The 27,647-nt window shown below is 45.5% G+C and overlaps 1 protein-coding gene and 1 long non-coding RNA gene across 8 annotated transcripts in view; one reads left to right on the top strand and one right to left on the bottom strand.

The window, feature by feature from the left end:
• LOC126952486 (uncharacterized) overlaps window positions 1-19,658 on the bottom strand; it is a 41,555-nt gene extending 21,897 nt beyond the window's left edge. For all 6 annotated transcript variants that reach the window (XR_007724911.1, XR_007724916.1, XR_007724913.1 and 3 more), the window contains exons 1-2: window positions 16,967-19,658; window positions 9,003-9,068 (exon numbers count right to left, since the gene is read on the bottom strand). This is a non-coding gene — a long non-coding RNA (uncharacterized LOC126952486). The remainder of the gene's footprint in view (window positions 1-9,002; window positions 9,069-16,966) is intronic.
• Window positions 19,659-19,757: 99 nt separating this feature from the next.
• Window positions 19,758-26,968, top strand: PDCD2 (programmed cell death 2). 2 transcript variants are annotated; one of them, XM_050787127.1, is made up of 6 exons: window positions 19,758-20,071; window positions 20,621-20,863; window positions 21,175-21,306; window positions 24,238-24,341; window positions 25,380-25,493; window positions 26,614-26,968. In XM_050787127.1, the coding sequence occupies exons 1-6, from the start codon at window positions 19,789-19,791 to the stop codon at window positions 26,770-26,772; spliced, it is 1,035 nt and encodes a 344-aa protein (XP_050643084.1). In that variant the 5' UTR covers window positions 19,758-19,788; the 3' UTR covers window positions 26,773-26,968. The 2 variants fall into 2 exon arrangements, with proteins under 2 accessions (XP_050643084.1, XP_050643085.1); XM_050787128.1 differs by lacking the exons at window positions 24,238-24,341; window positions 26,614-26,968 and having other exon boundaries at window positions 25,380-25,467.
• Window positions 26,969-27,647: the final 679 nt, after the last annotated feature.

Genomic DNA, 27,647 nt, shown 5'->3' with positions numbered 1-27,647 from the left:
GAGTTAAGAACTCCGGGAAGGCTCGTGCCTCATCGCTGCTGGGCCTTACAGAGGAGGCACAGGATATGAGGTTTGGTCCAACCCAGCTGGCAGGGCTGGCTTTTTCAGTTAAAATGGGCCCAACTTGGCTAGGTAAGGAGGACAGAGGGCAGGCACTCCGAACAGGGTTGAACTTGCCTTCCCTCACATGCCTGTCTCCACCCTGACCCCGAACTACGAAAGTCCTCAGTCCTTCTCTAATTCAGGAACCAAAACTGTTTATGAATGATGTTTCTGGAGTCACAGGGCTCTGGCAATATAAATCTATTTTCATCATTCAACTTCTATACTAAAGGATAATTCATCACGATTACCATCATTATATCTTATATTCCATGTTAAAATATACTACAAACAAAGTTTTCTTGATACCTAAGAGGGTCTATCTAAACTTACCATATGTTTAAACAAATCAGAGCATGAATGATTCTAGAATGTATAAAACTCTTTCTGTCTAAAACAGAAATCAAAAATCCTTTTGGCTTGCCTGATTGCCTGGTTCTTGATTCAGTATGTTTTGGACAAACCTCCTGATCATGTGAGGTTCTCTCACTGTCAGCACAAACAGGGCTCATGTTTGGTGTGTACTTCAAGGCTGGATATCTGTCTTCGTGCCCTGAATTAAATCATAAGCTTCCTGATTGAAAGTGACCTTCTAAGCCCCTGCACTGATGGCTCAGAGAGGGTGAGAGACTTTCTCAAAGCCACAGAGAAACTTGATTCCAGGCTGGAAATAAAATCCTTATTTCCTGACGCTGACCCAGCGCTCCAACTGTGTATGCATTCTTCTTACCACTGAAAACATAGTCTCCTGCTGGTTTCATCTTAAACTCAGTTACTATTGACTTAAACACTTTAGGATGTCACGCTTTTGCTGATCAAGGTGCAGCTCTGACTCAGAACCATCCCCAAAGGAACCGCCGCACCGTTGCTCAGTCTACACATGAAGTGGCCATCACCCACATGTTGGACTTACGTTTGCATTTCCTTCACGAGCATCCAAAATAATGAAAAGGAGAATTTTAACAGTATTTTCTTGTACCTAGGTCCTTTTACACTAGGGAGGACCCTTAGGGCCTGAACTCATGTGATGTTCTTTAACAAACCAAAGGGAGGGAAGCTCCTGGCCATTTCCATCACTCATGCAAAGGCCCATGCCATGTTGAAGCTCTCATAGCTACTTCAGCATGAGATGCACATATATTATTTTTAATCTTTAAGCACTTGGGAGATGTAGCATCCCCTTTATAGAGGCAGATAACCGAATGCCCCATTCACGGTCATCCTGCTCACTCTCTGCCACAGTGCCTGACTCAGTTCCCTCCCAGCTAACCTCCCCCTTCAGGCTGGTTTTCACAAAAAAGCAAAATTAAACTTGAAGGGCAAATGTTTCTGACACTGCATTTCTATTGTCCTTTGTCATTTCTTCAAAATACTCGTGTTTTTCAAAAGCATTCTTTCTCTCTTTTGCACCCAAATCAAGGTAGTGTTGCCTGAAGTAGTCAGAGAAGCTGGGGAAAGTAGCAAGTTTCAATGTAGATGCCCCCTCCCACATGCACAAGGCATACAAAGAGGGAAGTCCAGGTCTACTGTGACACCCAAGGTGCTGCCAGAGGACAAGAAGATCAGAGCACACCTAGTCATCTCTGGGCTGCTCACAAGGGCCCCACACAAGGACGTCTAACTGTGCACATCACCCCACCAGAAAGAAAGCCACTCTAATGTGTTAGAAGACATTCTTCCAGGCTTCTTTAACATTTATGTTTTTAAAAAATTAGGATCGTACACTGTTATATTTTCTTTATGGTTTGAATAGAGCTATATAACCACATACCTCAACATTCAAAAGGTATTTAGTGAAATCTCCGGCTACCCAGCCCACTCCCCAGAGGTAACCAATGATTTCAGCTTTTAATGTGCCCTTCCAGAGATTTCTTACGCATATGAAGGCAAACAAATGTGAATTGTCTCTATCTTCCCTCTTTTCTAAACAGTGGTACACACTACCCACACTGGCCCACTTCATGCTTTTTTCATTTAATTGGAGTATTTTGAAAACAGTCTTTTGCTGGATGTTCATAGTTCTACTGGGGCAGTACCCCTGATTCACAGCTGCCCCTGAACTGGAGAAAGATTACGTCTCATAATTATAAGGTGCCCCCAGAGATGTGACAGGCTCCTGTCACACTGGCCAGCAAAGAACCAGGCTGAAGACCCAGGCATTAATTTATCAGTCAAAATTTGCTGAGGAACAGGCCACTTCCCAGACCCCAAGCAGCCATACATTTAAAAGTTTTAATTGTCATATTATGAGTGGCAGGAAACTGCTGTGGCTTACCACTGACTACAGGCACACAGCAGGCACTGGAATCTTCACTGAATTAATGAATTAAACCTGTTGACCAGTTTTTTTTGTTGTTGTTGTTTATTTGTTTTTTGGAGAAAGGGTCTTATTCTGTTGCCCAGATTGCAGTGCAGCAGTACTCACTGCAGTCTCAACCTCCCATGTTCCAGCAATCCTCCCACCTCAGCCTCTCCAGTAGCTAGAACTATAAGCTCACAACCACCACACTCTAATTTTTTTTCTTTTTTTTTTTGTATAGACAGGGTCTCACCATGTAGCCAGGGCTGGTCTCAAATTCCTGGGTTCCAGTGATCCTCCTGCCTCAGTCTCCCAAATTGCTGGGATTACAGGCGTGGCCTGACTTGACCAGTTTTAAAATAAAACTCTAAAATTTTATTAAATTGATGTTGGCTGACAATGTCAGAAAACAGGAAGACAGCACAAGGTTTGAGCACAAAGTCATGAAATGTGTTCCATGCCCCTTATAAAGCAATGAGTCCCACCAGTCCGGCCTTGTGGACATTGCATTTGCCATAATCTTCCCCCATCTGGAGCCAAATATCAGCATGCAGGTGAAGATGTTTTCAAACAACAGAAACAGGGAGGCAATGTTTCAAAGAATACTTGCACACGGTGACAAGAAGCAAGGCTGTTTTCTTGCAAAAGGCTTTGCTTCCAAATAACTCAAGAAGGAAGCACTGAATTGCTCTGACCAGCTCCCCCCTTCTTCTGGTCAGACTTGGGTGGGAGCCACCGGGTCACACACACTAGGTGGTGTTCCACACTAGCGACTGCATGGCAGGCACTGCGTCTGTTGCAGGCAAGTGGATTCTCCTAAGAGTCTGAGGACTTCCCACCCACTCCCCATCCCACATCCTTCCCTTCAGCAGAACAGACCCTAGAAAGAGAAGAACGTCTGAGAAATCCCATTTATGAGAGGGCAACCCCGGGAACCACCAGGCCACCAGGGCTTCAGAAAGGCCAGGAGGTTCACAGAAGTGTCCTCTTGAGTGGCTGTGTCTCTATTTGAACTCACTTCTTCAAGCTAGGTAGAAACTTACTCATTGAATCCATATTTTCCTGTGCTGGGCTGAACAGTAAAAGAAAATGTGGTCTCCATTTTATCCCCAAGAGAGCTTGGTATACAGTAGATACTAAAAGCGTTTACTAAATGACAGGTGACCAGCATGAGGCAGGCCCTACCTTTGTTCAAGGCCTCTGAGCACAGCAGGAAAAGGGCCCAACCCAGGGCTCAGGAAGTCGCATCCCACGGGGCAGACGGCAGTGAGCAGTGAGACATGTTGGCCAGGGTAGTCTCGAACTCCTGACCTCGTGATCCATCCGCCTCGGCCCCTCAAAGTGCTGGGATTACAGGTGTGAGCTACCACGCCCAGCCAGAAGTGATATTTTAAAAGGGTTTAGGGGCTCAAGGAAGCCTTTACAATGTAGTAAATTTAAACACACACACACAAGAACACAACACCGAATCTGCAGTGAGGTCCCAATTAGGTCAGAAGTTACTTTGGCACAACACAGCACAGATGGGCAAGGCCCCTGGGCTAGGAATCCTGTCTAAGCCAGGAGCCACTCAGGCCAAAGAAGTCAGGACCTCTGGGCTGGGCCCAGGCAAGGTCGTTTCAGAAAGTTCTAGCTCCTGCTCCTCAAGGATATTCCTTGAACCAGAATCATTCCCTAGAGCCAGCTGGAGATGTTCTACACCAGACCCAGAGTCCAAATCTGCACTCTCACGAGATTCAGCATTCATGTGCACATTAAAGATTGAAAAACAGGGTCATAAACAGCCCAGTAAGCATCTCACTAGTCACAGCTATCGGCTGTCTTTCAGTGTTCATTCATTCAACAAAATGAATGCCAGAGAGGCCTGGGCCTGAATGGGTGTTGACTCCAAGGTGCTGAATAACTGACCTGTCTTCATGCGGCTGATGGTTTGCTCGAGTCAGAAGTTAAGACAGTAATCACACATGCAAATATGTAATTGCAAACTCTGAGAGACGCAAAAGAAGACTGGAAAACACAGGCCCTGATTTAAACTGAGTGTATAAGGAGTGGAAATAATCAGGTGAAGCATGAGGACAGAGAGCATTTCATCCCATGGCACAACCAAAGGAGCCTGGAGAGTCCCAGGAACGAGGAGGACGGTGTGGGCAGCCAGGCAAGCAGGAGCTTGTGTGTGTCTGAGATGCTCCAGGGAAACGCTGACACGGGAGTTGGCTCCAGGATGTGCTGGGGGCCTTCAGGTGTCTCCCACATTCCCCCACGCATCCAGGTGGGTCACAGGGTCACAGTATCACCACATCAGAGGAAGAAGACCCTCAAGTCTCACTGTCAGGGTGGGGTCACATGCGCAGCTCTAAACCATTCACTGGCAGGGGCTGAGACTCGCCTTAGACTGTCAGAGCTCCTGGCCTAGAGCAGGGTCTGTTGGGAGGGGATGGCGATGCTGGCCTACCATCCAAGCCCAGGGATATTCCAGCTGTAAAGGAGCTCACGCGTGTGCATGGCAAACATGAGCCGCCTCGGACCTTCAAGCCAGGGAGCACATGTGCACATCTGTGTCCTGTAGGAAACTAAGAAACACAGAAAGAACTCCATGTAGGAAAACAGAGTGCAATCGGTCTTAAAAGAAATACAGGCGGACATCCTAATGAGGAACCTGCTGGAGCATGGGACTCGGCAGTTGTTTGCTACGGAATGACTTCCTGGGCTGGCACGTTGGGACCGTTTAAAATCGGGCCACACACCTATGAGTCAGATGAGGTGGAGCCTGGCGCCTGCCCAGGTGCTATCCACCCAAGATCCACAGTGATGATGGCCCAGCCGTTGGCACTCGCAGAACTGCCCAGACAAGCATCGTGTCAGACTGCCCAGGGTGATGGCTAAACCCACTGTACCCTGTGGTCCCCTCTGAGCAGAGACAGTCGCTGCAGAGGGCCTGCCACTCTGGTTCACGCATGTGTTCTGCATCGACGCACCCAGCCCTGATAATGTAGAAGTTGGGGAGGGGTAGAAGTGGAGGACACAGAGGTCTATGAATGTGGTCTCTGTCCAGAAGGGATTTATCATACAGGAGAGAAGACAGAGTCTATGCCAAGCTTTGTGTGCATGCTGTCTTTAATCCTGATGGCAACTCTAGGGAGGTGACATTGTTCCCACTTTACAAATGAGGAGACTGAAACCTAGAGGGGTTTAATAACCTGCCCATAGTCACAAGGCTAGTAAATGAGGAGCTGAGGCTGAATTCAAGAAGGCAATTTTGAAAACACCTAAAGAGCTACAATGATGGGAGAGAGAATTCCAAATGGAAGGTTAGATACAAGGGGTGCCCTTTGTGGGAAGAAACACCCCAGGTGGGAGGAGATGCCCCTCACGGAGGCAATGGACAAGGATGGCCCATCAGCAAGGGAGCAGGATGAACGGGCCAGGGCCACTCCAGGAACAAGTGAAGGCTCAGGAGACTCTAGTGCTGAGAAGTGGGGCCAGGGGAGGGGTGCCAGGGAGTTGGCCTGGGCCCAAGTGTGTGAGGCATGAGCACAGGCTGTTCATCTGTCCCTGCCTTCACAAGACTTTCCTGAAAGGTTAATTCACTTAGGCAGATGCCTAGAACTCCAGCCTGTGGAAGAAAGTGGGGTCCCATTCCAATGTGAGCTCATGAAACATGGAGGAATTAGGCAGTTCTGCATCCGAGCTGTGCTGCCCCCTGGGAGGGGCTGAGGGGATGCAGACTGGGTCACTGGAGTTGTACAAATACAGACAGAAAACACAGCAAAGTTGCAAAGAGCCAGGCTCTGAGTGGACACACCTGGGTTCCAATCCTCACCTGTATTGGCTGTGTAACTTTGGATAATTTATTTAACTTCTCTGATCCTGTTTCCCCTTTGTAAAATGGATAAAAACATTCATCCCAGAGTAGTAGTGCGAATCTAATATGAATACATGTTCTGTGCTCAACACAGGCCCTGGTGAGTGTATAAGACCCCAGCCAATGGGAGCAATTCATACACTCAACTTGCTCACCAAGCTGTTTGTTCTCCCCCAGGCCTAGAGATGCGTTCAGCATCTCACAGCCATCCACAGGGATGGCTGCTGAGCCCTTCTCAAAAACCCAAAGTTGCAAGCACAGTAAAGGGTGACCTCTTGCATGTGTGGCATTATAATAGTGCAGAATAGTAAGTCTGTTTTGGGCTCACACTGTGGGCCTGAGCTGCTGGCAGATTCAGCCTTCCTGCAGCTGAACCACAAGCCCTAATCTCTGAGTAGAAGCCAATGCTTTCCTAGGCCTGTCCCTTTACTGCTGGTAGGTGGCTGTTTTCAGGGCACTTTTTAAAAATGAAAGAATCTTTTCATAATTCCATGAGCGAAAAGCTGTGTTGAGTGTGACCAGAGCCCACAGCTCTGAGTGGAGATAAAGAGTGGTAGGTTCTGTCCCCACCCCCCAAGCCACACAATTCAATCGGCCTCTGCTAGGTGACATCCACACCAGGGTCTATGGTGGGTGGGGTGGGTCACCAGGAGTACTCTGACCTCCACTACAGAAAGCCTACTGCAGGGCTGCTGACGGAAGTGAATGAGGTGGCCAGGCCTGCAGTCCTGGGCCTGTGCTCCCTGCATGTATTAGTCTGTTTTCATGCTTCTGATAAAGACATATCTGAGACTGGGAAGAAAAAGAGGTTTAATGGGACTTACATTTCCACATGGCTGGGGAGGCCTCAGAATCATGGTAGGAGTTGAAAGGCACTTCCTACATGGTGGTGGCAAGAGAAAATGAGGAAGATACAAAAGCAGAAACCCCTGATAAAACCATCAGATCTTGTGAGACTCATTTACTATAACAAGAACATAGTGGGGGAAACCGCCCCCATGATTCAAATTATCTCCCACCAGATCTCTCCCACAACATGTGGAAATTCTGGGAGTATAATGTAAGATCAGATTTGGGTGGGGACACAGAGCCGAACCATATCATTTTACCCCTGGCCCCTCCAAATCTCATGTCCTCACATTTCAAAACCAATCACACCTTCCCAACAGTCCCCCAAAGTCTTAACTCATTTCAGCATTAACCCAAAAGTCCACAGTCTAAAGTCTCATCTGAGACAATGCAAGTCCCTATGAGCCTGTAAAATGAAAAGCAAGCTAGTCACTTCCTAGATGCAATGGGGGTACAGGTATTGGGTAAATACAGCCATTCCAAATGGGAGAAACTGGCCAAAACAAAGGGGTTACAGGGCCCATGCAAGTCTGAAATCCAGTGGGGCAGTCAAATATTAAGGCTCCAAAATGATCTCCTTTGACTCCAGGTCTCACATCCAGGTCATGCTGATGCAACAGATGGGTTCCCATGGTCTTGGGCAGCTCCGTCCCTGTGGTTTTGCAGGGTACAGCCTCCCTCCCAGCTGCTTTCACAGGCTGGCACTGAGGGTCTGTAGCTTTTCCAGGCGAACAGTGCAAGCTGTCGGTGGATCCACCATTCTGGGGTCTGGAGGACTTTGGCCCTCTTCTCACAGCTCCACTAAGCAGCGCCCCAGTAGGGACTCTGTGTGGGAGCTCCAACCCCACATTTCCCTGCAGCACTGCCCTAGCAGAGGTTCTCCACGAACATCCCGCCCCTGCACCAAACTTCTGACTGGACATTCAGGCATTTCCATACATCTTCTGAAATCTAGACAGAGGTTCCCAAACCCCAAGTCTTGACTTCTGTGCATTTGCTGGCTCAACACCACGTGGAAGCTGACAAGGCTTGGGGCTTGCACCCTCTGAAGCCACGGCCTGAGCTGTACATTGGTCCCTTTCAGCCATGGCTGGAGCAGCTGGGATGCAGGGTACCAAGTCACTAGGCTGCACACAGCTCGGGGACCCTGGGCCAGGCCAACAAAACCATTTTCTCTTAGGCCTCTGGGCCTACGATGGGAGGGGCTGCCGTGAAGCTCTCTGACATTCCTGGAGACATTTTTCTATTGTCTTGGGGATTAACATTCGGCTCCTCATTACTCAAGCAAATTTCTGCAGCTGGCAAGAATTTCTCCTCAGAAATTGGGTTTTTATTTTCTATCACATTGTTAGGCTGCGAATTTTCCAAACTTCAATGCTCTGCTTCCTTTATAAAACTGAATGCCTTTAATGGCACCCCACCTCTTAAACGCTTTGCTGCTTAGAAATTTCTTCCACCAGATACCCTAAATAATTTCTCTCAAGTTCAAAGTTCCACAAATCTCTAGGGCGGGGTAAAATGCTGCCAGTCTCTTTGCTAAAACATAACAAGAGTTACCTTTGCTACAGTTTCCAACAAGTTCCTCATCTCCATCTGAGACCATCTCAGCCTGGACCTTATTGTCCATATCACTATCAGACTTTTGGTCAAAGTTATTCAAAATGTCTCTAGGAAGTTCCAAACTTCCCCACATTTTCCTGTCTTCTTCTGAGCCCTCCAAACTTCCAATATCTGCCTGTTACCCAGTTCCAATGTCGCTTCCACAGTTTCAGGTATCTTCTCAGCAATGCCCCACTCTACTGGTACCTATTTACTGTATTAGTTCCTTTTCACACTGCTGATAAAGACATACCCCAGACTGGGAAGAAAAAACGGTTTAATTGGACTTACAGCTCCACATGGCTGGGGAGGCCTCAGAATCACGGTGAGAGGTGAAAGGCACTTCTTACATGGTGGCTGCAAGAGAGAATAAGGAAGATGCAAAAGTGGGAAACCCCTGATAAAACCATCAGATCTCATGAGGCTCATTCACTACCACGAGAACAGTATGGGGGAACCACCCCCATGATTCAAATTATCTCCCACCGGGTCCCTCCCACAACATGCGGGAATTATGAGAGTACAATTCAAGATGAGATTTGGGTGAGGACACAGACAAACCATATCACTGCACCTGCCCCATCTCCACCAGACAGACCTGACACAGGGACAAACACACCCACACCAGCATTCATGGGCAGGATCAGAGGCTCAGGCTGCTGAGAAGAGGGTCTAGGATGCATGAGGGCATTTAGGAAGCAGCTCATCCCTGAGTGGTGTCCTTCCTACAACCCATGGGGCCACATCCCTGGGGAACTGCTACCAGCTCGCGGTGCAGGACAGGTGAGTGTGGGCTCACAGGTAAACCCTTCTGAGGGGCAGACCTCCTTGCACACAGGGACCTGGGGCTGCTCATATGCTGAGGAGTGGAGTGAAGCCTCCTCAACAGTGAGACCCTCAAGGGACAGACCTCCACACATGCAGGGATCCCAGCTGCTCACCTCCTGAGGAGTGGAGTGGGGTTACATCAACATACCATTTATCTCAATCACATCTCTCTGATGTCTGCTGCTCCTGTCCATGCAGACACACAGTGTCACCTTCCAGGCAAACTATCCCACCTCTGGCAAAGGAGCATATTCATGCAAAGTTTTTAAACAAAACAAACCCACCTGAGGTGGCATAGGATTTAATACTCAGCACCAATCACTCGTGTGCCACCACATAGCCAGTTGACTGGCACTAGTGGGCCTCACACAGGACCTCATGCATATGCGTACCATCTATCCTATCTCAGAAGTCAAGGCAAAAAGAGAGATCTGACATCACAGAACTGATTTGTAATCCAGCTTTTGACAAGCGTACTGATGTGATAAGAGAAAATAAATGCACCCACTCAGCAGGCGGCCTTTTAGGAGGAGCAGAGAAATTCCCACAGTGCTCTGACAGCCCTCGAGACAAAGGCTTCACAAACACCCTCCCATGAGTGCAGAAGGGATGAGCTGCCAGCCAGGCAAGCCAGGCACACCTCCCAGGCTGAAGGTGGAGTGCAAGCTCTTGGCCCTGCGGGTATCCACAGCTCACCACGAGTGAAACTGCTGTGAGGTCTTCATTCCACACGTGAAGCTCAGGCACGTTTTCCAAGAAAGATTGTCCAACTTTCATTGTACACAAAGAGCCCCGGCACAGAGATGTCCTGGGACCTCTGGCACAGTGCCAGGCCTGTTCTCATCTCAGGTCCCAGCTTCTCCTACAACATCCAGCCCACCAGCAGGGCCCCAGAGATTGGTCAGCTGGTCTGAACTCAAGGAAAGCCAGGAAATGCATAAGAGCAGCCAATCAAACCACAGAATTAGAAGAAGCGCTGTGAAAGCCCTTCACACATCAGCAGCGGGGACCTTAAATTTTGTAAGATAAAGGATCTTTTCCAATTTTGATTAATCAACAAACAGCTAATAAGCTGTGGTTGAAGTCCTCCAGGATGTACAACTGCCTCACCCCAAATCCAGATAGGGGTCACAGTCTCTGTGTACACTGGAACCAGGAACAATCCCAGTGCTGAGTCGTAGGTAAGATCAATGACGGAGACCACCCCCATAGGGCAGATTTGCATCACTGAAAGCCAGTGTTAGTGGGGCATGGTGGGGTGCGCCTGTAATCCTGGCTACTCGGGAGGCTGAGACAGGACACACACAAGCTGCGGTTCACTTACACAATGGAATACTAAGCCTCCATCAAAAGTAAGGTCTACTGATACATACAACATAGGATCACTCAAGCCCAGGTGGTAGAGGCTGCCGTGAGCCATGATTGCATCACTGCACTCCAGCCTGGGCAACAGAACAAGACCCCATCTTATAAATAAAGCTGTCATCCTAAGTGGCTAAAGGTCATGAGCATGCGTTTCCGTGTGAGTAGTCAAAACAGCAAGCATGTTATGTGCCGAATGTGGCCACCAGAGAACATGGGCTAGAACATCTGCTGGGAACAGCCCCCACCTCCATCAGCAGGACACACACAAGCTGCGGTTCACTTACACAATGGAATACTAAGCCTCTATCAAAAGTGAGGTCTACAGATACATACAACACAGATGGATCGTGAAGACATGACATTGAACTAGAGAAGACAGAAAGTGCTCAGCCTAATAATAAACTGGTCTTTGGCAATACAGACCCTGATAGTGGTTACCCTGGGAGTAGGTACTCACTAGAAAAGGGCATAAAGGAACCTCCCTGGATGCTAGAATGTTCCACATCTTGATCAACAAGCTGTACACTTAAGATGAGTGTACTTCACTGTAATACACACATTCACTGAACACAGCAGACACTGTCATTGGGCTAAGGGGGTCTGGGACAGCTTCCTGAACAGGCAGTGAATTGAGCCCTGAGGCAGGGATACAGAGCTGAACTTCCACTGGCAAGAGTAGGAAAGGTTCAGCTTGCTGGGAGGTCACAGAATGGGTGGGGGGTGCGGGGGGGAGGGAGGTGACAGACACCTGCAAATAGAACTTTCCTCATTAAAGTGGTATGTTGGATACTGTGATTTTCCCCTGATATCCATTTCTCCCCTTTTTAAAAATTGACTATCTCCATCTTCTTCAATTTTAGCAAGGTCTATCCCACAGCCTCCCTTGCAGCTAGATGTTACCACCAAAGCAAGCTCTGGCCAATGAACCTAAGTGGAAATGATGATCTACCCATTATCCACCACCCCACCTTGCCCATTGCCTGTTGGCCTAGGATTAGCAAGCAGTGGAATGCTTGGCTCTGGGTGGGAAGCCATGGGTTAGGGATGGCAGAGTGGCCCTGTCAGCCCTGGAGCATTCTTTCAGCCTGGACAGTGAGTGTGTTTGGAGCTTTCAGCTGCTTCATTTTAGTTGTGCTGTATCCAAAACTTTAGTAACTGAAACCAAGTGTGTTCTCAATTTCCCCATGGATATGACTCTGGAAGGAAAAGATTTAAGGAGAACAGATGGAACATTGTAGAACCTTCAATGTGCAGGGCAGCAAAGTCTGTAATGACTCAAGTTCTAAATAGCACAGCTATCTGGTGGTAACAAGGTGGGATTTGTATTAAGACTGCATTTATGCAGCAAGCATAAATGTAACCATATGATTCAGTTGATCATGTAAATGGGGGTCCGATATCCCCATGAGCCATCTTGTGCCTAAGTAGCAGGCCCATAATATTGTCTGATTCTCTCAGAGGGCCATTTATCTGTTTTTCAATTTCTTATAGCTATGCTTCTCTTTTCATGGGAAGCACAGACAGGGAACCCCAGGAGTTCACCTGTTTTTATGGGCAGTAGGAAGAAAGATGGCTTAATAGTGCCAATAACACAATTACCTGCCTACTGGTCAGGTAATTTGGTGCAAGCTCTATGCCCACATATCCAGAATAATCCAGTGGGGGCTGTCCAGTCCTGGTTGGACTCCGGGTGGGTCCACACAGTTTGCAACTTTGGGAATTTACTAAATGGATTTCTCTCTGTGTGATTTGAACTCCATCAAGTGACTGTTTTTGTGGTACCATTATACAGTTTCTGTCTCAGATAACTAAGTTGTCCTATAGGGTGAGTGAATTCTTTTCCTTCTCTAGCTATGCAACATTGTCCAATAATTGAGGCTTTTAGGACCTAGAAATTATCAGGGTGATTCTTTTGAGTCAGGAATTCATCAGGAACTGGGTCTGTAGTTACTAATTCTCGGGCTTCCCATGGCCATTGTTCTCCCATTACAGTTCCTCCACATACATAACATGAAGTGACATTGAGAGACTGGGCTACATGCTAGGCTAATTGTAAAAACAAATTTCTTGTTTTTCTTGGAATTTCTACTGGCACATTTAGTTCATCATAGAAAGTTTGAAACACTGGCTCAGGAGAGCGTTTGTAAACTCTCCTTGAACCAAGATATTTACTCAAGGATCCAGTCCAGCTCCGTCAATTCCTAAGGTCACACACTCCTCTTTTTTCCAGCGAGGATCGGGGGATTGGTTATTACTAGCTCTAAGGGGTTACATTGTCTCTTAGTACAGGAAGGGCCATTTTTTCCTTTCTGAAGGTGAACTGGATCCTTTTCTTTTCTTTTTTTTTTTTTTTTTAAATCTAAGTGGCCTAGATGACACAAGACCAATATTTACATTTATTTCCACACAGTCTTAATTTATGACAGATGTACTTATTTTCTGTCATATAGCCTCTTTTCCAATTAAGAGAACCACACCTTATTCCTAACATAATACTATTAATGACAGCACAGGCATCAAATTTTAAAGTGACTTGTTTGGGCACCCCTTTTTCTTCTGTTTTGGCTAACACTTTACTTGTATCGTTTATGAGCCCCCACCAGTCCTCAGTCCTTAATCTTATTTTTTTAAATGTGGTCATGGAAGGCTCAGATGGAGAATAACACACATCAGGTTGGTCATTTCCTGGGCTACATACCTTGTATAGAATAACATTATACAAACAAGTTCTTTTTAAAGAGTTCCAGTACACTTATAATAACCATAAAACAATAGGACTGTAGCAACCTCTTGTCCTACTTCAGTGACTTGATGTATATACTGGGAACAGTCCTCAGTCTAGGAAGGTCAGTTGAAGTCCTTACTGTAAAAGTCCAAATTTTAAGGAAAATGAGTCCTGCGATGAGTTTCCTTATGCTTCGGCTGTGCATGGACCAATCAGCTTCTGAGTGTGACTGGAGTAGGGCTTGTCGTCAAAGCTGCTGCCGTCCACGTACCGCTCAGTCTACTGATGTTTAAGGATGGTCTTGGAGGTTGGGCCTGCTAGAAGAAACTGAGTCCAATACCTCTACACAGTTATATTTAACTGGGCTCTCAGATACCAGGAGCAAGGTGGTGGGGTTTAGGGTGTTGCAAACTTCAATGGCTATGTGGGGATTTTCACATAGCAAGCTTTGGTACTTGGTTAATCTAGTATTTGTTAACCAATGATGTCTTTTGGTAGTCATTAAGTTACCACAGCATAGGGGACCTTTATATTCAGGTTTTGCCTAAGGGTTACTTTATCCGCTTCTTGTGCTAACAGGGCCATTGCTGCTAGGGCCCTTAGACCTGGGGACCAGGCTTTGGAAATCCTGTCCAGTTGTTTTGAGAGATAGACCACTGGCCTTGGCCAGGGCCCCACAGTCTGGGTTAAAACTCCAACTGCCATTTTTTCTCTTTCTGACACATACAGTGTAAAGAGTTTTGTCAGGTCAGGTAGCCTCAGGGCTGGGACTGACATGAGTTTTTCTTTTAACTCATGAAAAGCTCATTGCTGTTGGTTGTAATAGATGTAGTTTATGTAATCTACATTTTTATTAACTGTCACCTACTAAAATATTGACTCAAATCCTGCAGCTATTTGATTTCAAGCTTTAAATTGATTTAGTATTCCTCATGGGACTTCATTTGTGTCTAAATAGACATGAGAGTCGAAAGCCCCATAAGGGGCTTCTCTCGCTTTCCAATGTCTTATTTTTTTTCCTTCTGGTTGATGAAATGCCAGGGTGAAAGGGATAGCCAATTGGACTAAAGTGCAAGTGCCACTCCAGTTATTCGGCAGAGTGCCCAGTAAAGGTCCACCACAATACCACCACACATCTGCTTGGGGATGAACAAGGGCTAACTGATTGATAAGCTCTTGAAAATTCTTAAGCTCACTGCATCCTTTCAGGTCTCCAAGGAACACTAAGTTTTCTCCCTGTTGTGAGAGACACGAAGTGAACTTAGTTTTGGGAGATGGAAGCTGGATGGCCCTCAGGGGCTGACTCGCATGGTGCTGGACTTTGGCATATAGCAGAGAGAGCTTGGCATGACTTATTACTCCAGGCTGTAGAATCCTTGAAAAGAGCTACCATGCAGCCCACACCTGGTCAACTGGAGGACCACCTTAGTGGAAAGGGGACAATCTGGGCCTCTGGCCTGCCATGTGCACAAGTGTAACAATTGCTTTTGTTTAACATGCAGATGGAATATTTGATCTATTTTAACCAGGCATTTGCATCTTGGTATCCTATCTTAATTGCTAAAGTTTGTTTTAAGTCTTTAAATTCTATGATCCTCTAGTAAAATGAATGTATGGTTTTAAGAAATCACAAAAACTGGTTGGGGCAGTCCATCCTTGCTCTTTAGTGGTCCACAGAACATTGGACCAACTGTGGCATGAAAGCTCTACATCAGGGGGCAACACTCCTGATTGGCACAGGGGTCTTTATCGAAATCTCCCTGGATTAAATGGTCCCAGTTTACTAATGCCCAGTCTGAGGAGAGTCAGGAGGGACAGAAGTACTTTTCTGACGTAGAAAGCTGTCTTTGACTTGGCAAGTCCTCACAGGGTATAACAAAGCAAGCATTAAATGCAAGAGTTAGAGGTGAAATTGACTTGGTTATGTTAATAACTAGATGGTCAGCAATAGAATGAGAAAAGAAAAAAGAGTAATAGAATAGATGAAAAGAGTTAAATTTTTCTTAGCTTTAATTTGGTAGGGTTTTCCACTGGGACTATGGCCCATGACTCTGGAGGTCATGGCACTTTCTTGACTCGGGTGTGATGAGTCCGTCCTTTTTTTTCTTTCCTTAGGATTCTTCTGAACTGGTGACGTGTGCTCACAATGAGGTTTCTTCTAAGAGTTTTTTGGGTTTTTTTTACTTTTTTTTTGTTAGCAAAGCAGTTGCTGCTACAGATTGAATGTATTTGGGCCATCTGTTGGTTAACGGGTTAAGGATTTTTGATAGGAAGGCCTCAGTGCTTTCAGGATAAGTCCTTGTTTACACTGACAACAAAGTGGTACAGGAGTGTTATAAGGTTATGGAGAATACCTTCAATTATCAATTATAGGTTTTAAATTTACCTTAGCTTTTAAAGGAATAGGGTACACTTTCTTTTTAACTACTTGTATATCTCTCTCTTTGACTTTTCTTTTGCCTCTATCTGTTCTCTCTCTCTGCCTCTTTCTTTCTCTCTCTCTCTTTGACTCCCTCTTTGTCTGTCTCTTCTTTTCTGTCTCTTCCTCTCTCTCTTTGCCTTTTTTCCTCTCTGTCTCTTTGCTTTCCTTTCTCTGCTGGTCTTTCCTTGCCTCTGCCAGCCGCTTATGCTGCTGTTCTCTCAACCACTGTGTGTTGGGGGCAGGGGATCTAAAACCAGCTGTAACCAAGTGTCTATGTATAGGAACTGCTCTGGGTTCCCTGGCTTACAGGTTACCTTGTGCCATACCTTTGAAACAAAGGACCTCTCCAGGCTTCCTTACAATGGCCAACCTATTTCTAATGCTGGCCAGTCTATCTTACACAAAGTTTTGTTTTCCTAGAGTCATAGTACTCCATAGTCTCCTTTAAATTCTTTCTTGACATTTTTCAATATAGTTCCTAGTAGCATGGGCTTATTTGTGCCTGACCTATGCTTCTTTGAGACAAAACACCATGCTCACACCACATGCACACCACAAAACAAAGAATGGGTAAAAAGGGCACACACACACTTTTGCAGTTTGCGCCAAACTAAAACCAAAACCAAAATCAGAGTATCCAGAAATCCAAGCCAGGTCAAAACCAAAACCAAAGTATCAAGCAATCAAAGTCAAGTCAAAAACAAAAACCAAAGTGCCAGTACAGGCACACGAAGGGTGATCAGGCCATCCTTCCACTCAAATGGAGTGGGCAAGTTCCCAAGACCAATCCTGTCAAGCAATTCAAACCAAGTCAAAACCAAAACCAAAACCAAAGTGCCAATAAAGGCACGCCATGGGTGATCAGGCCATGCTTCCACTCAAACAGAGGGGGCAAGTTTCAAAGACTAGTCTTACCAAGTTTTAGATGTCCAGCCTCCAAGTGCCCGTTCCTTCCCGGTGTTCAGCTCCTGCATTGATTCTCCATGGGGGCCTGACACACACTGCTCTGGCGAGGTGTCCCACCGGGGCAAATGCCTACTTGGGAGCGCTCTCAGGATCCACGTCACTTGGGCTGGTCGGAGTCCCCCACAGGGATGTTCCACAAGTCGCAGACAAAACTCCTCAGACACCGAGTTAAAGAAGGAAGGGGTTTATTTGGCTGGGCGCATTGGCAAGACTCCTGTCTCAAGAGGCGAGCTCCCCAAGTGAGCAATTCCTGTCCCTCTTAAGGGCTCATGACTCTAAGGGGGTGCACATGACAGGGTCGTGATCGATTGAACAAGCAGGGGATACGTGACTGGGGGCTGCATGCACTGGTAATTAAATTGGAGCAAAATAGGATAGGAATTTTCACAGTGCTTTTCTATACAATGTCTGTAATCTATAGATAACATAACTGATTAGGTCAGGGGTCGATCTTTGACTACCAGGCCCAGGGTGTGGCGTTCAGCTGTCTGCTTGTGGATTTCTGCCTTTTAGCTTTCACTTCATCTTTCTTTGGAGGCAGAAACTGGGCATAAGACAATATGAGGGGTGATCTCCTCCCTTAAAAGGGTAAAGTCAAGCTGGGAACTATGTCAGACAAACCTGCCTCCCATTCTATTCCTAAATAAGATATAGCTACCAAGATAAGAGGCTACATACCTCCCTTAAAATTTGCATACAAGGAAATTCCTTGTGGAAAAAGGACGGACAGAACTCAAAAGTTATCCCTCTAAGGTGCACCTGAGACAAATGCATATATGATTGTTTCCCCTCCCCTACTGTTTATGTAAAAATGATGATTCACTGAGCCAGCCTAAATTGTGTATTCAGTGGAAGGCTGATCAAGGACTCAAAAGAATGCAATCTTTTGCCTCTTATCTACTCATGACCTGGAAGCCCTTGCCTCAAGTTCAGCTTTACCTGACTAAAGTACATATTACACATACTGATTGATGTCTCATGTCTCCCTAACATGTACAAAAGCAAACTGTACCCTGACCACCTAGGGCACATGTTGTCAGGGCCTTCTGGGGCTGCCATGGGCGCAACCTTAACCTTGGTGAAATAAACTTTCTAAACTGATGGATGCCGGATGCGGTGGCTCATGCCTATAATCCCAGCACTTTGGGAAGCTGAGGCGGGCAGATCACCTGAGGTCGGGAATTTGAGACAAGCCTGGCCAACATGGCGAAACCCTGTCTCTACCAAAGATACAAAAATTAGCTGGGTGTGGTGGCACACACCTATAACTCCAGCTGCTCAGGAGGCTGAGGCAAGAGGATCACTTGCCCAGGAGGCAGAGGTTGCAGCCACTGCACTCCAGCCTGGGTGACAGAGCAAGATGCCATCTCAAAAAAGAAAAAAAAATTGATGGAGAGTTGAGATAACTTTTGATTCACAATGTAAATGTTTATTTAAAAACAGACATTATTTTATGTACCATTACAAATATACTACTACTCAACTGCTCAGGAGGCTGAGGCAGGCGAATGCTTGAACTGGGGAGGCGGAGGCTGCAGTGAGCCAAGATCGCGCTATTGCTCTCTAGCCTGGGCGACAGAGTGAGACTCCATCTCAAATAAAACAAAAAGAAAACAAATATACTGCCAATTAAACTGTGATTTTGTCAAAAATAAACGTTGATGACTTTACTTCCATTAAAGCCACTGTAGTAGCCAATGGAAAGCTTTCTTTTTGTCCTCTGAAGGTTCACTGAAAAGTCAACTGACAAAAGGCAGATTAATTGGAGAAAGGGCATACAAATTTATTAACATGCACATGGGGGAGAACTAGAGTGATTTTGCTGAAGCCCCAAATGGGGTTCAGAAGCTTATATACCATCTTGAGGTTACAGAATGGGGGTTTGGATTGTGGCATAACAGGTTATGGGAGTGGGAGACCTGGCTGACAACCACGGTCTTGTTATGTAAATGAGACCTCACAGGTAGAAGTCTTCAGAGAGAACAGCTGGTGCATGTTTCTTTCAGACCTCTGCAAACCAACAGTAAAATTCGAAACCCTCCAACCTACTGATGGACCCTCTGCTTGCCCAAGGGCATTCTTAAGTTAACCTGAAAAACCAGTTCAGGCAATGACGGGTGAGGGTTGGCCATGCCTCATAATACACGCCTCCCTTGGAATTCAGGCACAGCAAGCCAGCATTAACGTTAAAACAGAGACCTTAAGACTGACAGAAAAGACTCTTTTGCAGAGGCTTCTTCATTACCTTCAGGGCACACAGGATTCTCGCTTTCCACTGTACGGTCCTCACTTTACCTGTTCAACCTTCATTTATCTTTCACTGCCTACTCCTGGGTAACACTTGGCCAGCGCACAGGTTTCCCACATCCTGAGGACACCAGCAGGCAAGGTTTGAGTGACGGCTCTGCCTGGCTGGTGGTCACCCGCAGGCCCACAGCAGGACATGAGCAGAGGTGAGGGGGGCGCCGTCACCAGCTGCGACTCTTCCAAAGACCAGAACCATCCCTGAGCACCCGGAGGAACCAGGTAAGCGGCTCGGAAGCAGAGGCGCCAGGGGCGGGGCCAACGCTGGGAGGTTTCCTTGCCCCGCTCCCTCGCTTGGGTCCTGCCTGCAGCCGCTCCCATTAGACGCGTTCCCGCCTCCTGCCCTCCGGAAAGTGCCCGCCTCTTGCCTTCCGCCCCGCGCCCGACTTCCGCCTACCGGCCCGGCTGTGGGCTGCGCCCCACGCCCCTCACGCCAGCCCCGCCCCTCACGCCAGCTCGCGCCCCGCATGGCTGCCGCCGGGGCCAGACCTGTGGAGCTGGGCTTCGCCGAGTCAGCGCCGGCGTGGCGACTGCGCAGCGAGCAGTTCCCCAGCAAGGTGGGCGGGCGGCCGGCATGGCTGGGCGCGGCCGGGCTGCCCGGGCCCCGGGCCCTGGCTTGCGCGCTGTGCGGCCGCCCGCTCTCCTTCCTGCTGCAGGTGTACGCGCCGCTGCCCGGCCGCGCGGACGCCTTCCACCGCGGCATCTTCCTCTTCTGCTGCCGCGAGCCGCCGTGCTGTGCCGGCCTGCGAGGTGAGCCGCCAGACGGGGTCGAGACGGGGCCGAGACGGGGCCATGCCTGCCACGCGTGCGCGTTAATTCCGGGAGCCAGGAGGGAGACGGCGGAAAGCACCGCTGCCGCCCCATCCTCGAGCTCCCTCCCCCGCGCTTCCCCAGGAGCACCTTCTCCCGGGCCCTTCCAGGATGTCCTCATTTTTACTACACAAGCTTCTAACTGCCCATGCGCATCGGTAGCCCCCAGCTTTTAATCAGTGGGTGCTAGGTATGGTGCTATTCAGATAATAGAAATTGTCTTGGAAAGATGGGTCCCAGTAGCTTTTTCGTATTTTTGGCAGTCGTTCTTAACGATCAGTCTTACTAATTGGATTAACTCAGACTAGCTCCAGGAGGCAACTCAATTGCGTACCAGACGAAATCTAGTTTCGGGATTTTAAAAGCTTATTCCTGAAAGCAAAAACTTTCATTTTTTAAAAAAGTATTTTCAGTTTTATGTGTAGAGGATGAAATATTTGAATTGCTGTTTTGTTTGAAGATATAACTTTTCTCTGCATTCTCTTTTAGTTTTTAGGAATCAGCTACCCAGGAAAAACGATTTTTACTCATATGAGCCACCTTCTGAGAATCCTCCCCCAGAAACAGGAGAATCAGTGTGTCTCCAGCTTAAGTCTGGTGCTCATCTCTGCAGGGTTTGTGGCTGTTTAGGCCCCAAAACGTGCTCCAGATGCCACAAAGCGTATTACTGCAGCAAGGAGCATCAGACCCTAGACTGGAGATTGGGACATAAGCAGACTTGTGCACAACCAGGTGAGTAATCTTTTTTTAAAAATCTCAGTTCGGTTTCATCGCCTTTGTCAACCCAAATATTTCCAGGATAACTTTAAAGTTAAAATTAGGGAAGGTATAGTACTTCAAAATTTTTCATACCTGGAACACCTTTGTAAAAAAGAGGCTGTAAAGTCTGAATCACTGAGTAATGTCACCATACAGGCATTTAATTTATGACCCTTTATCTAAAATGCCAGAACTATAGGGAATATAGTACTTTAGAGACGACCATTTATTAAACTGTCTTCAAAACCAAATGATTACTAATAGTGCTGTCCCTTTCGTTTCAGATCATTTCGACCATATAATTCCAGACCACAACTTCCTTTTTCCAGAATTTGAAATTGTAATAGAAACAGAAGAGGAGATTATGCCTGAGGTTGTGGAAAAGGAAGATTACTCAGAGATTACAGGGAGCATGGGTAAGCAGTTTGAGGACTTCATCCATTAAGTGGTTAAACATAATGCTTGGAAGAAAGCTCAGTGTGTCTAGAGCAGAGGTACCTCAGCTGAAAATATACTTCCCGGACTGTGTTTTCTGACACCTATGAGGTGTGTTCCGCTCCCTGTAAAGACAAGGGTGGGTATCCAGATGGTCGCATAAATAGGGCTGCACAAGACGCTGGAAGCTTGCTAAGTTCCTCTGGGTCCCAGATCTGTTTCTCAGGTTGGGATAGTGTGAGTGCCTAGCACAGTGTCGGGCATGCAGAAGGGCCCCTTAAAAGTTTCTCTTTCATCTGGCCAGTTTTAGATACACAATTTTGTCAGTTTACTTACAGTGCATACTCGGGTAGTACTTGTGCTGACCAAGTATCTTAGAGGTTTATTTTATTATAGTAGCCAACATTTATCCTGCACTTACCTTACATACTGTTTGTGCATGAGCTCATTAAAATCCTGACAGCAGACCAGTAAGTCAGAAACTGCCCCATTTTGAAGGTGAGGAAATTGAGGTTCTGGGTATAACTTGCTTTGGTCACATAATGTTAAATTTTACAATTTGAGCCTTGAGCCATACACAAAACCGCCACAAAATTAGATTTATAGACTCAAAATGAAAACATTAGCTTACTGGTTTGTAGTTAATACCAGTCCTACATTCCAAAACATGTTTGAGTCTTACTCTGTGCCTGACCTTGTGCTTGATAATAGGGATATAATGGGAAGCAACACTCCAGTGGTCAGATGCTCACAGTCTCATGGAGGATCCCAAATAATACTTGGGGAAGTTACATTCCATGTAATGACTGATAAGAGTATAATACTGGTGCCATCAGAACACATGTGACATCACTGAAGACTGCCTGGAAGGGACCACACGTGTGTTCATACCTGTACGATAAAAACAATCATGAAAATGCTTACCTTTAGGAGAAGGCAGAGCCTAGAGTAGGAGGATCAAGGATGAAAGCTGGACTTCAAATATGCCTTATTAGTATAAATGTGACTGTGGAACTGTGTATTTTAAGATTATGAAGTAAGGTAAGTTAAAAAGCAGTCCCTAATTATCACAAGTAAAAAACTCTTGATGTAGTCATATAACCACACTAAGAACTCTTCTAGGTGACTTCAACACATGGGACAGTACATCTCTAGTGGAATATACCCTGAGAATGAAAAGAATGTAACAGTGTTAGTATTTTCAATAAACATGTTATTAATAACCTGTTGCTGTTATTTTGAGATGGTTGTGTGTATATTGGGGGGATAAAGGAAATGAGTAATTATGTTGGTGTTACTGAAAACTGAGGCGCTGGGCGTAGGAGGAAGATAATGTTGATTGTGTCTATGTACCATTTCTCTCTAAAAGGAACTCCAGGCTCTTTGGAGAGGTGGTTGGTTCCAGAACTGGGTCAGGAAATGTTCATATAATGTGGGAACGTGGTCATATCAAAGATTAAGGATGCCAGGAAGGATTACTAGGGCCATGTCAGAACTCAAGCAACATGAAAAGGCTCCTGCTGGCAAAAGATGGACAGTTTGAACATCTCCAAGGACACTAACTGCATCAGATATGTTTAACGGGTTCAAAATGATACTTTTAAAAAACTCAGTAATCATCTTTGTAGGATACTTAGGAACAGACTTATTTTCAAATTGGTAAATAAAAGGAAAGAGTTTGAGTTCTAGGGGTACATAACTTAATTATGAATAAAGTGATATGTGTGGGATTTACTTCAGAGTAATGATGGAGTTGGAAGTGGCAGAGAAAGGAAACACTGGACTTGATAAGTGTTGAAGCTGATTAATGGTACATGGCGGTTCATTATAGTATTTCCACTTTTGTGTATGTTCAAAATGTTCCAAAATAAAAGGAGAATTAAAAAGAAAAATGCTTCCTGGAGGTAGCCGTGTTTTACCTGAGACTTGAATTTGAGTTCCCAGATGAAAGAGTTTGGCAGGAGGCAGTAGGGCCTGAGGGAACAGCGTTTACAGTGTCCTAATGGTTACACTGAAACTTTCCTCGTATAATTGATGGAACATCAATCTGAAGGCATCCTACACTTCCTCCATCAGACCTGATGGTGCAAGTGAACACCATCAGTCTTTCCAGTTTCATCAGTTACTTTAGCTTCTCTTACTCAAGGTATATCAGTTCTATTTTAATGTACATTACAAAGACTAATGGTTATACTTAGAGACATGGGTCTGCTGGGGACAGCAGTGGCTCAGGGTGGCTGTAATCCCAGGAAGAAATGTGGAGAAGGAAATGAACATTTTTTTTTTTTTTAGGACAGAGTCTCACTCTGTCTCCCAGGCTGGAGTGTAGTGGCACCATCTCGGTTCACTGCAACCTCTGCCTCCTGGGTTCAAGCAACTCTCCTGCCTCAGCCTCCCGAGTAGCTGAGATTACAGGCACCTACCACCACGCCTGGCTAGTTTTTATATTTTTAGTAGAGACGGGGTTTCACCATGTTGACCAGGCTGGTCTTGAACTCCTGATCTCAGGTGATGTGCCCACCTCAGCCTCCCAAAGTACTGGGATTACAGGCGTGAGCCACTGCACCAGGCCAGAAATGGGCTGGAAATGAACATTTGATGACTGAGTGAGTGAGCCTACCAGCTGAGGATACTAATGATAAGAAGGGCTCACATTTGTTAGGTGTCCTGTGATGTGCTGGGCAGTCCTAAGCCCTTGACCATTCTGTTATTTTGAAGCTTTAAGGAAATGCACTAAATGGGAGCCCATATAATAGAGCTGCATGGAGTACCTGGAAATTCAGATGGTCCAACTTGAATGAGTGAATAAATAGGGAAAGCTATCTGATTAAAAGGGGGTCCCCTCTCCAGGTGTGAATTGACAAGTTGTGGGGATTACTCCTGTTTTCATAATAGTTACGTTGATTTTTCAGGTGAAGCACTTGAGGAAGAACTGGATTCCATGGCAAAACATGAATCCAGGGAAGATACAATTTTTCAGAAGTTTAAAACTCAGATAGCCCTTGAACCAGAACAGGTAAAGTGGAACTCACAGCTCCTCACTGTGTTCTCTTCAGGCCATGTTTTATGAGTATAATCTGTGAGAAGAAATAACTTCATAGTAACACTAGTCTGTTCCTTAGGAGCCTATAAAAGCAGGCTTTTGTTATCTTGTTAGAGGAGTTTCTCACACAGATGGGCCATGTAGAAAGGTGCTTTGCAGTGCTGATCCATTTAATAGTTACTAAAAGACTAAAGGTTATACTGTTTATCATACAGGGTTCATTTTCTAAAGAAAGCATCAGGGATGGGAGATGAATGAGATGTTGCCTGAGGTACATGAGGTTTAGGCACAAATGGCCCCCCCACAAAAAGAAAAAAGGTGATTTTTGCCCATTTCCAACAGGTACCTTTGGCTTGTAAAACAAACGTGGCATGTTAACATTTTCTCCTTAACCTCCCCTACCATAAACGTAAATCACGGAGGAAAAACCCATAAACCAGTCACTGGTTCAAATAAATACCCAGGGGTTTATAGGAAGAATAGATCTAGGTCTTAAACACTAAGGCAGTTTTTAGCAATGCATATGCTTTTAGACAAAATACAGAAAACTACTCAGTTGCTGTAGGAAGCTTATTACGGTGAAATGTTACTTATGTTTGTAGTAGTTTTCAAAACACTGTTTCACTTGGTATTTGTCCCTCCTAAAATTTTTTAACCATGAAGGCAGGCACAGACTCTGGGCAGAACTCTGCAATCAGAGCAGAGGCTCATTCTTAGTCCCTTCACAATATATTCATAGGACTAACATTCCAACATTAGGTAGTAAAAGCATCATCTAGGAAATATATTTTGATGCCCTCCGAGTCAGATAAGCTGAAATAGTCACTTTGGGGTATTGAGAAGGCATTAATGGCACACTGGCACAGCCAGGTCTGATGGAGGAACTGTGACATGCCTTTTGGGTCAGTGCTACATCAAGAGTAGGAACATTCATGGAGTAGATAGCATATTACCATTGGAAACTTTTAGGTAAGGTATTGATTATTTGAACATGATCCTCATTGATTTTAGATTCTTAGATATGGCAGAGGTATTGCCCCCATCTGGATTTCTGGTGAAAATATTCCTCAAGAAAAGGATATTCCAGATTGCCCCTGTGGTGCCAAGAGAATACTGGAATTCCAGGTATGACCTAAATAAGGACGATTTTAGTGTGTAATCACCATGATTGTTTTAAACATTAAAAACTGCGCCAAGGTAATTTGTGCACATGGGTCCAATGGCAGTACGGAAGGGTGGCCTATGATGAAAACCGTCAGTTTCCTGCCTCACCTTGGGGCTAGTTCCCTGGAAGGAACTGTCTTGTCTTTTTCTGTTTCCTAGTTTTCAGACACTGTCTGTTGACTGACTTCTGTGAAGATGAGTGTATCTACACTGTCTCACCTCCAGTGTGGTTACGTCATTATTGTTAGTGCCTCTGTTAACTTTTGTTATTTTAAATAATTTATACCTTCCTTGTTCCATTAATTGAAGTCTTTGACTCCATACTTTATGAGAGGAGTCTTTACTGTTTAATCTTAGTTTGTGGATTTGTTAGAACAAATGGATATAAGCATTAAAGAAAAATGTGCCCCCCTGCCCAAAAGGATCTGTTAGCATCAAAATACCAAAATCCATTTTGGGTGGAAATGCTCTTGAGCTATGGATTCACTAATCTTCCCAAAGTCATAGCTAGTATTGGTTTGTTTCTTTGGGTAAAAAAGGAATTATGAGGACCATAACCAAAACTCTGCTTGGTTCTTAGTGCCAGAGCTCTCAGGGTCCAAAATGAGGTGACAGGATGGTGGCTGTTCTGCCTATTCACTCTTTCAATTAGACTACTTCTGAGATTCTTCTCTGGTCTCTATAACTACATTGACAGATGTCCTTTTTGTATTCATGACTAGTAATTAGTGTTTCTTGAGTCAAGAGTAACAATATCTGCAATGATACAAAGTAAAAGTTGCCTAAATAGAAGCCTCAGCCCTTTTGAGTGGCATATTAGTAATGAAAATAATTTATTAACAGCCACTTGTGAACTTCTTTCTCAAATGGAAAACATCAAACAGAAGGTGAGAGGGGCTTTGAAGTCATAAGGAAGTTTTAGATTGTTAAAACATGTTAATTGTATAATGTCTATAATCCTGCTTTGTAGTATGAGGATTGAAAGACCAAGATTCCTATAATCATCCTGGCTGAGAAGGTCTCTTAAAAGTAGTGCTCCCTGCTGTGAAGCGGCTTTCTAACTGTGTCACCCTCTTCTCAGGTCATGCCTCAGCTCCTAAACTACCTGAAGGCTGACAGACTGGGCAAGAGCATTGACTGGGGCATCCTGGCTGTCTTCACCTGTGCTGAGAGCTGCAGCTTGGGTACTGGCTATACAGAAGAATTTGTGTGGAAGCAGGATGTAACAGCTACACCGTAAAGGCATCTTAAAGCCTTGAAAAATGTTAATGCTCTTTTATACCTTGCAATTCCATTTCTGGGATTTTATCCTAAGGAAATACTTATACCAAAAATAAAGGTGCAGAGATGTTGAGAGATTGCTTACACAGTGTCTACATATTACTGAAACTAAAGTGTCCACTGACAGAGAATTAAATAAATTTTGGTACATCCACCGTGGAAGGCTACACAGTCTTAATTATAACACCTACATTGACAACCAAGATACCATTATAGGTGGTATTCGTGGTTTGATCCTATTCTTGTAAAAATATTTGTATGTACGCACAGAAATCTGCAAAGATGTACACTTAGTGCACTGGTTACCAACGAATGGTGGGACTAACTAAAATGATCGTTTTACTTATACGTGCATTTCTTTTTATAATAAAAATGGGTTATGTGCCTAATGAAGTCAAACTATCTCACTCTGAGAGCACTTCCCACCCTAAGTTTTTTAAAACACAAAGAAAAATACTTAGGTAAAACTCCAACAAACTTGTCTGATCATTAGCTGATTATCACAGGCTCTAGTATGTACTGGAAGCCCAGAACATTAGAAAAACACCAAACCTCAGGTTGGTGAGTACGAGAAACAGGAAACCCAGTCATTCTGAAGCAGCAGTATCACAGCTGGCAGATCAGGAACAGTGGCTTTGTGATCACAGAACTGGAACTGGAAGAGGCTCTACCTTCAGAACCGATCTTCGGCAGCCAGTGGCCCTGCTGACAGATGAGACACTGAAAGGCAAAAGGCGATGGTCTTCCCTTTCCATGTCAGCGTTGTACACATGTTCCCTGTCGCATTTACAAGGCTTATGGAATGTAAGCCAGGATAAGGGTCTGGCCTAGGAG

This window comes from Macaca thibetana, chromosome 4 (assembly GCF_024542745.1).
Source record: "Macaca thibetana thibetana isolate TM-01 chromosome 4, ASM2454274v1, whole genome shotgun sequence".
Classification (NCBI taxonomy): Eukaryota; Metazoa; Chordata; class Mammalia; order Primates; family Cercopithecidae; genus Macaca; species Macaca thibetana.
This window is presented reverse-complemented; position numbering and strand designations above follow the sequence as displayed.

Excerpts from the sequence above, each read along its gene's own strand:
- PDCD2 (XM_050787127.1), top strand. The coding sequence starts at position 19,789 with ATGGCTGCCGCCGGGGCCAGACCTGTGGAGCTGGGCTTCGCCGAGTCA. Across the intron at positions 20,864-21,174 it reads GCAGACTTGTGCACAACCAG|ATCATTTCGACCATATAATT; the intron begins GTGAGTAATCTT and ends CTTTCGTTTCAG. Across the intron at positions 21,307-24,237 it reads AGAGATTACAGGGAGCATGG|GTGAAGCACTTGAGGAAGAA; the intron begins GTAAGCAGTTTG and ends TTGATTTTTCAG.